Source organism: Lytechinus variegatus, chromosome 4, assembly GCF_018143015.1.
Source record: "Lytechinus variegatus isolate NC3 chromosome 4, Lvar_3.0, whole genome shotgun sequence".
NCBI lineage: Eukaryota > Metazoa > Echinodermata > Echinoidea > Temnopleuroida > Toxopneustidae > Lytechinus > Lytechinus variegatus.
In genome coordinates, this window is record NC_054743.1 from 52,439,182 (window position 1) to 52,452,641 (window position 13,460).

A 13,460-nucleotide genomic window follows, 5' to 3' on the forward strand; every position below is an offset into this window, starting at 1 on the left:
TAATTCATGAAAATTTTGTAATGAATGCATGGGAAGTGACTCCCCTTGAATTTTGCACAGCAGCCTAGGGGAGAGGGTGGTTACAACCCCCCCCCCCCCCCCGGGACCTTAAATCTCACCAAAAAAAATATTTCCATTTCTTAATAGCAATATAATGTGATGATTGATGCTTAACAGGCTGCTTGGAATGCTATGAATCCAGTGACCGGGTAATAATTGTGAAGCGCTTTGAACAGTCGTAGATTGATAAAGCGCTATATAAATGCCAGTTATTATTATTATCAATCAATGTAACAAATAAATTGCGATTTGTTTGGTCAGCTACTCTCATGTATCTAGACTCGTCCAATTTAAAGCTGTTTTTGATGACACTCATTTGGACACCTCAAATATCATACAGTGCCAAGAGAGAAAACAAAAACTGATCATTTCATTATTGATGATTTATCATGTTCTTGGGATTCAAACATTATTTAAACAAAAAGTTACCTTATTTCTTCACCATTTACTTTGACTGAGGTATTAAATTAAAGATCAGATATTAACATTTTTAGGCACATGATTTTGTTTTTAAAATTCAGATTCCCTCTGCCAAGTAACGTTTTTTGGTTTCTTTTCTTCAAAATGATTATTATTTCACGTGTGATTAAGGGATCATCTTCAGTTAGAAAAAATGAAAGGAGATATAACTATAAGTCTTTGTCTACAGGTTATGTGATAAACTTGCTGATAAATCATCAATAATTCTTGGTTACATATTTTTTTTGTGGGACGCACTCTACAGCCTAATGTAATCTTGCACAAAATGGTTCTCTCAAGTTAGCTAAATTATTAATGACTGATATTGTTGCTAATATAATTTGTACAAAATTATGTGCTATATGCCACTTTACACTTTGTGAATCACTAAAAGTAAGTACCGGTAAGTTCTAGCTTTTCAAGTGAAGTTTTGTATAATGTAGATGCCAGATTGGGTTTACAACTTGTAATGATACTCTCGAGTATAAATACCCATTCAATCAATTCCTAGAAGATTGATATACTATGATATGTCATACTGAGGTTTTACCTGACTGATAAGAAAGCACGAATGCCTGTAAGAAAGCAACCAGGGGACCAACGGCTTAAGGTCCTCTCCAAGGGACCTGGTAATGAGGCTAGGTCTCCTAATTTGGCAATCGTTAACTGTATGTCAGTGTATACATATATAATTACCGGTAGTAAAATAATATGAGCTGTAGTGTATATCTTAGAATAATATATAATAAGATTTTTCAGACTAGATATGTTTGCTGGACTAGAAGCAACTCATTTAAATGTAGTATAATTTGCTCAAAGTTGATTTGATTGATGGGATCTATTAATCATGTAAAAATATAGGCCTAATTTTAATTTGAAAATAAAATTACATGTATGTAGTATATGGCTTCACTCTTCTTCTTTGACTTCACTCTACATGAACTGTATATAGCTTATCAAAATAGATTTACCATGTGACAAATATTCAAGAGTATACATGTATATTTAATGACGTATAAAGATCTTAAAAGATGTATGATGAATGTTTTGATGTACAAAGTATAATGGCACTTCTCATCCTCAATGATTTTCAAATTGTGTTTGCAGTACTACATGTTTATCTCTTGCTCTGTGGATTAAATGTAAATTCATGAATGTTGAAAGAGTAATCAGTGATTCATTAATTATTTAATCTTTCAAGTTGTGTCAAGTATAAAATTGAAAAGTTTAACAAGATATAGAATTCATTGAAATTTTTCATGCTGTCTTATGAAAGGTAGAAATATGTTTTTTAATTGTTTTTTACATTCTTGTTTGTCATCATCATCATCAATATCCTCATCTTGGTCATTGTAATTATCATCATCGACATTCAGAAATTTAACATCAAGGCCACTTTAAAGTGGGGGGAAAAGAAATTTAGAATATGATGAACACATATGAAAACTGAATTTTTCATTTTTGAAAGTACTTTGAAAAATATTCTAATTAGTGCATGTGTTTTACAATTCATGGGGGCATTCTAAATAAGCAAGACAAAACATGATTATTAAAGTATTTTGTTTCAGAATAAAAATATATCAATTTGATGGAGCAAATAATTGTGCATCCATAAAACAACTAAAGGTGGTGAATCTCGCCAAAATTTCAATCATTTTCTAGTCAATTTTAATTGACTAATTTAATTCAATTCAATTCTTTAAATCAATGTTTTGCAATTAATCAAATTTTCAATCGATTTTGGCCTTCTTGCAACAAACAATATATTTATGCTTTGCTATATTCAAAATTGATCTATCCATTGCAACTGTGAAATATAAATTTGAAATCAATTGCAAAGATTGTAAAAGTCAAATCTTGATATTGTCATTCCTACAAGGGAAGATTTTCATGTTTTGAACTCACAAATTGCAATGAAATGTATCCACAAATTGAAAACTGAAAAAAAAATGGTAATGAGAAAATTAAAATGTATAAGATTATTTAAAAAATCGTTACTGGTATTAAAATTTATATATTGAGAATTATGTTCTTCCTGAATACTGATATGAATCCTATACATGACCAGAATTCCTGCCAGTTGCATTTTAAAGGACAAGTCCACCCCAACAAAAAACTTGATTTGAATAAAAAGAGAAAAATTCAACAAGCATAACACTGAAAATTTCATCAAAATCGGATGTAAAATAAGAAAGTTATGGCATTTTAAAATTTCGCTTATTTTCAACAAAATAGTTACAGTTACATCCAAATGAGAGAGTTGATGACATCACTCACTATTTCTTTTGTGAAGTTTCATTCCTCCCTGAACATGTGGAATTCCATTATTTTAACATTTTGTGATTCAGGCAAGGAGGTCCTATTCGTCAAATTTGTAAAAATTGAAATATTGTATAATTCAAACAATAAAAAACAAAAAAGAAATAGTGAGTGACATCGACTCTCTCATTTGGATGTAACTGGCTCGTTCATATAACTATTTTGTTGAAAATAAGCAAAACTTTGAAATGTCATAACTTAATTAATTTCTTATTTTACATCCAATTTTGATGAAATTTTCAGTGTTATGCTTGTTGAATTTTTCTATATTGATTAAAATCAACTTTTTCTGAGGTGGACTTGACCTTTAATTGTTATCAATCTCTAATGAATTTTAATTGTAAGAATTCCAAATCAAATGACAACAAAACACATCCTGTTCCTTTCATTTGTATTTAATATGAAGTTTATAAAGAGCATTCTCATTAAAGGTGCTCTCATAACTGGACTTTGAGCCAGAATATTGTATAACAAAATATTTCATCACAACAAGCATTGCCTTTCATTAACTTCACAAAGAAATCACATTATCCATAGCAAGAAATCTCAAAAAGGCAAAAGAGTAATTGTTTATATATAAAAAAGGATTAAATGAGATAACGACATTCCATATGCCGGCATCTGTTGGTTGAAACATCCAGATGGGTGTTTCATTTTCATAACACTAGGAGTGGCTTTATGAAAAACGGGTGATCCTTTCTTAAGAACTATATCAACAGGTACATCTACACCAATGAAAATCTGGTGTGTATCATTTAGCATAGGAAAGGATCACCAGTGTCTTATAAAGTCACCCGTGACTTACAAAGAGCTTATGAAACATCCACAAGGTGTGATACCCTTAAAGATAGTGATTGATTATAAAATAATATTTATAATAAATTTGTCCTATCTGTGAGGTAGAAACGGATCGGACAAGCCTACTAAGGCCTATAATACATCCAAATTAATTGGATACACCAATAGGTGGAAACACACTCATTACATGTTTATTGCATTGCACGGCTGTAATGATACATGTAGCAGCATTTTAGCACATTAACTCTATAAGAGTGTTTATTCAAAAAATCTCAGAAAAACTGTCAGATCCACATTTTCAGATGTTATCCCCCATGGCAATGGACCTGGGGTGGTATTCTGAGGACATTTTTTCTTTAAATTATTTTATTTTATCTCTTAAAATGAAATTGGTATTCTGAGATGACATTTTATCTCTCAGATAAAATTTAAAATTTTATCTTGCGTATCTATGATGATACGCAACAGAGCAGTGGCTGCGTGGACATACCCATCGCGTATCTGGCCATTGCAACGCGAGTGATGTGCACTTGCGCCAAAGTTAGTTTGAAGAAAAAAATAAAATAAACTTGAAAGAGGGTAGGGGCTATTTTATCTCCGCGACGTTGATTCCGTCAATATTTCTGGTGAATTACCTCCAAATGTTGGCATGAAAATTAAGAAAAATGATATATTCATTGAGAACATCACCTTAACGTTATTTCTGTACAATCAAGAAGCATTTCATAAGCCTTTTCTTAACTAATATTGTTTTTTAAATGATGCTTGAAAAGATGCAATATAGACTTCGAAAAAAGATGAGAGTATTGCCATTTTTGTTAAAAAGAAATCTCTGTAAAGACGCGCAAGTGTAAAGTGCAAGCATATTTGAAGTCAATAAATTGACGCAATCTCACTCCTTCGCCACACCTCCTAGCGGAATGGATTTCCATTGGTTGAGTGATATGAGAGAGCTATAAAAGCGGGTTTCTCATGGATATTGATAAAAAATAGGTGTGTCTTACAGCGATAAAATGAAAATAAAATTGTTCTCATAATACCAATTCAGAGAGATTTTAAGGGTGTTTTATCTCACTGATTTTAACAGAGATAGAATATTTTATTTTATCTGAGATAAAATGGATCTCAGAATACCACCCCAGATCATTAAGGCCCCCATTCCACAGAAGGAAAATCTTTGAAAGACCAAAAATTAGCAACGCCCTACAGCAGTCTCCAAGATCACTGAAATTTGTCATTTATGTGAAATGGCTCCGAAAGTCCCTTCAAAGAACTTTTAAAAACTGATTGATACTTCTTGTCTTACTGGGCTTAGACTAGTCTGATAGAGATCGTAATGGTCTTTCAGAAATATTTTATATGGAGTATTGTGGCCCAGTGGATAAGTCTTCTGACTTTGAAACAGAGGGTCGTGGGTTCGAATCCCAGCCATGGTGTAATTTCCTTCAGCAAGAAATTTATCCACGTTGTGCTGCACTCGACCCAGGTGAGGTGAATTGGTACCCGTCAGGATTAATTCCTTGAATGCATGAGCGCTGAAAGGCAGCTCGAGCTAAAGCCGGGGTAATAATAATAACAGCGCGCCTCGGAATAGAATATTTATAGATAGATGGCGCTATATAAATGCCTATTATTATTATTATTATATGACAATTGAAGTTACAGAATTCTTTCCATAGACTTTTCTTGGTCTTTCAATGATCTCTCGCAAGTCTATCAATGGTCTCCGCAAAAATCTTTAAAAACTGTTAAAAGATCATGGAAAGACTAATAAAAACTTTGAAAGTTCATCAAGAGACCACTGAAAGACTGTTTTGAACCATTTTAAAAAGATCATAGAGACCACATAGATCACTGAAAGATCAACCAGAAAGTGTGGAATACCTCTGAGATCTTTGAAAGTTGATTGAAAGACCTCTATCAACAGTGGTGATGGTTTGAATACTCCTTTATTGATAATCATAATCCATCATCAGCCAAGAACACTTTTGTGCCATGAATAACAAGCATCAAGAGACTATCATTGATCACCACTATTGTAAGTGGGCAGAGCTTTGGTCAAGCATAATTTAGTTGCACTGTGACATCACTATAGAAAATATGCTAGTGTCTGAATGCCACATATATGTGATCTACACTGGTAATTGATACATGTACAGTGCACTATTGCTAGTGATCTGAAAACATCCATTGTAATAATAACATTTCTTGAATAGTGGATATCATGCTCCATTTAACATCAATCTCTAGGCACTTCCCAAAGGACTTTGGATGACAAATGTATTTGATAAATAACACTTAATTTTTTCAGAGAAAATGTGTCGTAAGGCACTAGATTAGAATTAGAACCATGATTTCATATCTTACTTGTGTCACAAAACTCAACACACACTTAGTCCAATAGTAGATCTCCACAAAAAATCACATTACAATTAAATTGGAGAATGATCACCTTTTAAAATTAGTATGCCTAATAGAGACAATCTTCAATTGTAATAAACAAATAGAGTACATTATTTTCAGACATTATCGTCAAAGATTTTACAAACCAGCATAAACCTAAGTTTTAGTAAAATTTTCAAAAATGACTCTTTTTTCATATTCTGAAAGCCCATCATTGACTCTATAAAATTACCAACCTTTTGATTAAAATTTTTTTTTTTTAAAGAATGAGAACATGCTTAATTTTTGCAAGAACCATTACATATTTTGAGAAGCTTCCTAAAGCCATTGTTAGCAGTATCTAGAATGGCACGCAGAGGTAAAAATTTGTGCATGTATGCACTGAACTATTTGATAAACTAGCATAATAAACTGGTTTATACAGCTAGTCACATGGTTGCGATAAAGTGAAAAAACCCAATGTTTTCCATATCAATGAACAGTTTCTGAAATGCATACCTGTGCCTCATTTCAAATACATGTACATGTATTGAAGAGCAATTTTTTTTGCATATTATGAAAGGATAGAATGTATGCTTTTAAAGTGATATAAGTAATTGTTCTGATTTAGTTCAAAGCACAAAGTTATGAGCGTCTGAAAAAAACATGAAAACTTTGAATGCGATAATTTCACAATCGTGTTTTGGATACTAGCTGAGGTTTATGCCAGTTTGTAAAATTGTTGACATTATATTACATGTAGTAAAAATTACAAACACGGTAGTTTTTGAACAGTTGTAACAAGCCCAAGGCATAGCCAAGCGTATTTGAACTATTTCAAAATGTGACATGTGTGGGTAATTATTATAATGCCTCAACAAAATGATGTGTATCATATGCTTCATAAGATAGTGATGTAGATTGTATCTTACATGAAATTCAGCTCAAACTTAATACTTAAAGCAAAATCACATTATTACAAATTTAAGAATGATACGACCATCCCTGAGACCTGAATCTTTGATTGTAATACTTGTAGCACATTAAGTAACTAAAAGCCATTATCATCATGAGAAGAGTGAAACACACAAGGTAACTTCAGAACAGTGAAGAGCATATAAACTGTATGGTAACAATTGTGTGTTATTATTCTTATGCCAAATCAAAATGATGTGTTACAAGATATTGATCCATATTATTTGATATCCCATCCTCGTCTCAAACCAAAAGACCAGTGATTGGAACTCATCCAATCATTTAGTTTGGATTCACATCACTGTTTTATATTACCAATAGTCAAATTGATGGGACACTCCCAGACCAGTCTGGATGTAATTATCTTTCCAATATTGAGAAAGATAACAGAATTTCTTAGGATATGATAGTCTATTACCTGGTACTGGTTTAATATTGCCACTTCACTGATGATTCGACAATGATGAAATGTAATTAAATAATAAAAGTGAAAGCTGGAAATTAAAAAAGATATGTTTACTCTCAGGGGGACACACATTTTATTATTATTATTATTATTTTTTAAGCATGCTTGTTCACACTTTCTTTATTGTGATTGATATCTAGGATTTTACACAGTGCATTAAACTTTCATCAAGATAGTTAACAGTGCAATGCACTTTTAATAAACACCACTTGTGAGTGACTGGATATCAATTTACTTTAAACCACTCAAACAGTAAAATTCTTCGAATGTTAAATACATCATGTAATATTTAAAACAATATCGCCAAGTTCTTTTTCATATTAAAGAATCTTGCAAAATATAAATAAAGTAGATAGTAATAGCTTGTGGACATATGTGTAAACATTAATTATAGAAGTAAATAAGATGAAGGGGGCGTCACTTTGTTTTTAAATCAGAAGGAATCAGGTTACTTCGAATCTCAGCCATGGCGTATTTTTCCTTCAAGAAATTTACCCACATTGTGCTGCACTCAACCCAGGTGAGGTGAATGGGTACCGGCAGGATTAATTCCTTGAATGCACCAAGCACCTTTAGCAGCTGGAGCTACAGTCAGGGTAATATATAGTGCATCATTGAATAAGCAACTAGATAAATTGGTGCCTCATAAATGCTATATATTAAATTGATCATAGTTCAAAGTAAATGGTCATAACACAAGTAACATTACTTTTGGTTGAAAGTTTTTAGTAATAACAAAAAGAAATGATGCAAACAGTTGAAAGTGGTCATAACAGAACAAACTGTTTCTTGTGGTTGTAAGATAAGTAACTGTTGCTCATAGTTGTTGCTTGTGGTTGAATGCAAATAAGCAGCAACTGTTTCTAATCACTATACATGTACATGCAGTGCTCTGGTGCAAAAAAAAAACTTCATCAATTTATCAAGGAAGCATGCTCATCATTATGTCAATTATTGTAAACTATATAAATTGATTTCCAATTCTGCATCATTTCACTTTTTAAACTTTTTTTGTTATCTTCATTTATCAAGCCTTGTTTTTAAGAAGAAAATGTGCTTGCCACTTTCACATCATGCCAAAAACAGTTTTGCACTCTGAAATACAATAAAGGCTTTGAGGTGAAAAAAAAAATAGTTTTTATTTCTTAAAAAACGAAAGAGATCATGCACATCCATCTCAGTTCTTTCTTCTTTTTATTGCCAAATAATATTTTTTTATCATACTCTTATGATTTTTTTTAGAGATGCATGGGTGGGTACATTTGAAATAATTATTAGTTCATCGATTCACTTATACATACAGATTTATTTTGTAATCTACATGTACATGTACTTACCTTTTTAGCTGTATATTTATCTGTTTAGTTAATTTATTGTTCATTTATTCAAATATCATTAACACGTATTCTATTCAATCATTTATTATTTATTCTTATATTTTCTTATTCAGTGCTCTTTGTAGCCTGTCCTTGCTAAAGTGATTTATTGCAGTGAATTACTCTCTCTCTTTTAGTGGCAATATTCAAGAGAAATATGCCAGCCCTTCGCATTGGAAAAGAGGACTCATCAATCAATAATATTTCCATAGATAATTTCAGACCAAGTCTAAAACCAATAAATCACCAGGAAATCTCTCTTTGGGAAATTTACCCTCAATTGGAAAACATCAGGTACAAGGTTCAGGTATTTCTGCCAGTATATGGAAAGCAAATTTTTTGTAATATTGCTGAAAGAAAATACCTACTAAATAGTAGGGACTAGTCAATTCACAAAAAATTAGGACTTATCCAAGGTCACAGGTATTCTCGTAATGTGAAAGTAATTAAATTACAATCAACTTTCCTTGGAAACCCAGCAACTATTTTACACATGATTTCTGTGGGCTGCTAAGCTAATGATTTCAGGTTTCACACCATGATGCATTGCATACATTCGTAATTCTGAAGCTTCGTTATTCCGAAGGTTCGGATATTCCGAAGGTTTATTCCGAAGGTTCGTTAGTCTGAAAACAAAATGAGGTTTGTAATTCCGAAGGTGTGTTAATCCGAAAACGAAATGAGGTTCGTAATTCCGAAGGTTCGTTGGTCCGAAAACGAAATGACTAACAAACCTAATTTTGTTTTTGGACTAACGAACCTTCGGAACAACGAACCTTATTTCGTTTTCGGATTAACGAACCTTCGGAACAACGCCACAAATGTTCGGATTTTAATGAACCCTTTTACGTTTTCGGATTAACAAACATCGAGGTATAGGCAATTCACGTGTTTAGGAATTACAAAGTGTTACCATGATGCATATTCGTAACTTCACCCCAAAGAGCTGGTATTAACGCAGAAAATAATCATCAGATTGTTTTAGGACTGGACAAGTTCCCATACATTACAGATATTTCAGTGATTGAGTCGATGTGAAACCACCTAATATGAATCAATAGTTTGATCAGTGAATTATTTTCATAACAAGTGTTTTGGGCATACACTAAAGAGTATCTGACCAGATTGACTCAATATGGACAGATGGCCTGTCATGGCATCATTCCCAAGAGGTAGACAAACTACAGGTGGTCTTTTTACCACTCTTCTTATCAATTAAACTTTTCAAATGCTGAATGATTATACCTACTTTTATTAGCACACTCATATGTCTTAGGATGTGTTTATACTTTCTATTTTCTGGCCCATAATGGGCTGTTTAATACCAAGCATCTCATATTCAAAGCAAGGTCTCTTGTCATTGTCATATCAACACAGCAATGTGCAATTATAATCAGTGTTTCTATAAAAAAAAAAGACAATTCCTTGGAAAGCATGGATGCAACATAAAATCTAAACATGTTTTGATGACATCATAATAATAAATGCATTTCCACTTTGATCAAGAGCACAACACTATTTTTAAAAACAGCATGCCCTGGTGAGACCAGCTCTTATCTTCTCTCAGGTCCAAATAACCTGGGCCTCAAAAAATAAAAAGTGTAAACAGTACTCTGTGGAACAAAAAAGTTCAATGGCTTCACAAAAAGAAGCACATACATGCACCCTAAGTACTGTAAAAATGATTAAAAATATTGGATGTCATTGTTCATCATTGCCAAGGTTGACATTCATGATGATTCTTCAAATCCCAAAATGACTTTGGAATTCTCATCCAGGATGATCCTGTTGGTAAGTGGTTGACATCTCATCATCTTACAGCTGATTTACATGCAGGGGGACAGTATTTGCATTTATACATGCATGGTGACTCCCGAAAGTCTTTGTCAGAGCAGCTATCTGATAGCTGCTGAGCAAGCTTGCTGCCCACTATTGTAGCATTCAACTCTTCTATTCTATGAACGGCCTGTAGTCTAGCACCTAGCGTCAGTCTCTGCATGAAAATCAATACAAAAAAGAACAAACACATTGTTGATTTGGTTGGAGTACAGACAGACAATCATTGAACACTTGCTCTTCTAACGATAAAGAAAAGATTGATTTGCCCCGGTGATCTTTCAAGAAACAAACAAGAAAATGTGCAGAAATAGTTGGAAATCGAGGTTGATCCAGGTCCTACTTTCAAGGAGGTGATATGTATCTGATGAATAGAATAACCATCACTGACCAATGCAATGAGTCTCAATTTGCTTATCAATTTGGGATAAACAATACATTTTTTTGACTGGATATATATGAAAATTAATTTTTATTTAAACAGCTGTCACAAAGAGAGAAAAATTCAATAAAAATGCACAGAAAAAGCAATTTTTTCATAGTAAACCAGTTTTATTTTGCACATGATCATCATAAGGTCATTAGTGACATGGCAGTTTAATATTCAATGAGATACGCACCAACTTTGATGTCTTGAGTATTAATATATTCTTTTAAATTGTGCTTTTCATTAGATCCAGTGTAAAACAACAATGTGTACATTAGGAAAGGTCATGCATTTGTATGAAATTGCCTATAAGGTAAATATGAACTGGCTTATTGGAAGGTATTACAATCATTGTGTCCCCCCCCCTGATAAAAGGGTTTTAAAAAAACAGAGAACATTTTAAAAAAATAGTGCAAGTAATGGAAAACAAAGGGGAAAATCAATAAGTATAATTTGGAAGAAAATGGATGAGCAAATATAGATGTAGGTAGAAATTTCACAATAACCTGAATGAAATTCAATAAATTTCAAAATTACAAGAACTGAAAATGAATAATTATACAGATAAATGATGCACATAAATTAATATATTATGAGTACATAAATTAAGAAAGGATGAATAAATGAATAGAAAATGATTTTTTTAATGCACATACACAAACTGAATTATTAGGTAAATGAATGAATGAAATAAACAAAACACAATTATATAAATGAAAAGAAATGAATAAATAAATGATATATAAATGATGTAATTGTCAATCAATATATCCTTTTCCATGTTCTTTTAATAACACTCTCTTTTAAAATGTGAAAATCATTGATCATCCAATGTGATTCCTTGGTGTTGTGCTAGTGAACAATCAAATTACAGTAATATCTCCATGCTTTCATAGTAATGTAAGTCAGCTTTCATACTGTGATTGATACATGTTTATACCGTAATAACACTAGCTTTATGTGCATGCTACCCCCCCCCGACGATTCATGCTACCCCCTAACACTAGCTTCATGTGCATGCTACCCCCCCCCCCCGACGATTCATGCTACCCCCTAACACTAGCTTCATGTGCATGCTACCCCCCCCCCCGGACGATTCATGCTACCCCCTAACACTAGCTTCATGTGCATGCTACCCCCCCCCCCCCCGGACGATTCATGCTACCCCCTAACACTTGCTTGATATGCATGCTACCCCCCCCCCCCGACGATGGATGCTACCCCCTAACACTTGCTTGATATGCATGCTACCCCTCCCCCCCCCCCGACGATGTATGCTACCCCCTAACACTTGCTTGATATGCATGCTACCCCCCCCCCCCCCGACGATGGATGCTACCCCCCTAACACTTGCTTGATATGCATGCTACCCCCCCCCGACGATGGATGCTACCCCCTAACACTTGCTTGATATGCATGCTACCCCCCCCCCCCCGACGATGGATGCTACCCCCTAACACTTGCTTGATATGCATGCTACCCCCCCCCCCCCGACGATGGATGCTACCCCCTAACACTTGCTTGATATGCATGCTACCCCTCCCCCCGACGATGGATGCTACCCCTAACACTTGCTTGATATGCATGCTACCCCTCCCCCCCCCCGACGATGGACGCTACCCCCTAACACTTGCTTGATATGCATGCTACCCCTCCCCCCCCCCCCCCGACGATGGATGCTACCCCCTAACACTTGCTTGATATGCAGGTTCCCCCCCTCCTATCTGATGATGCATGCTACTCCATAACACTAGCTTTAACTGCATGCTACCCCCTCCCCAACATGAGCTTGATGTGCATGCTACCACCCCCCCCCCCCTATGATGCATGCTACCTCCCTAAAACTATAGCTTTATGTGCATATGCTACCCCCCCCCATTCTGACGATGATTTATCCCCCCCCTCTCAACAAAAGCTTGATGTGCATGCTACCTACCCTCCCCCTCCCACTGACGATGAGAAATCACAAGTGACTCTGTTCATATTAATTAACTATACCTTTCAATGGCATAAATAAACAAGGGGTGCATGAATTAACTAGTATTTTGGTTTAAATGCTTATTTTTATGATAAGCAAATTGCACCCTGTTCATATGTGAGAATGGCCATTTAAATTCCCACTTTGGGGAGGGCCCGGGGGGCCACTTACATTGACGAGTGGATACCATGCGCGACCAAAAAAACACGTAAAAAGGATGTCTTTTTCACGATAGGGCACGTTACGTACGTAACGTGATAAGGGTGTCAAAAACACAAAAATAATGAAAAAAGGGTATCTATTTCGCTAGGAAAATTACGTGTTTTGGGTCGAATTTGCGGGGATGATAAAACAAAATTAAAATGTTCTATAAGGGGTGTCCTT

At 34.2% G+C, this 13,460-nt stretch overlaps 1 protein-coding gene across 1 annotated transcript in view; it reads right to left on the minus strand.

Annotated features, from left to right (window-relative positions):
* Positions 1–9,656: 9,656 nt before the first annotated feature.
* Positions 9,657–13,460, minus strand: part of LOC121414304 (zinc transporter 1-like) — a 63,182-nt gene continuing 59,378 nt past the window's right edge. The window contains exon 9 of the mRNA XM_041607432.1: positions 9,657–10,828. Within this exon, the coding sequence (XP_041463366.1) occupies positions 10,646–10,828 (183 nt within the window). The 3' untranslated portion in view covers positions 9,657–10,645. The remainder of the gene's footprint in view (positions 10,829–13,460) is intronic.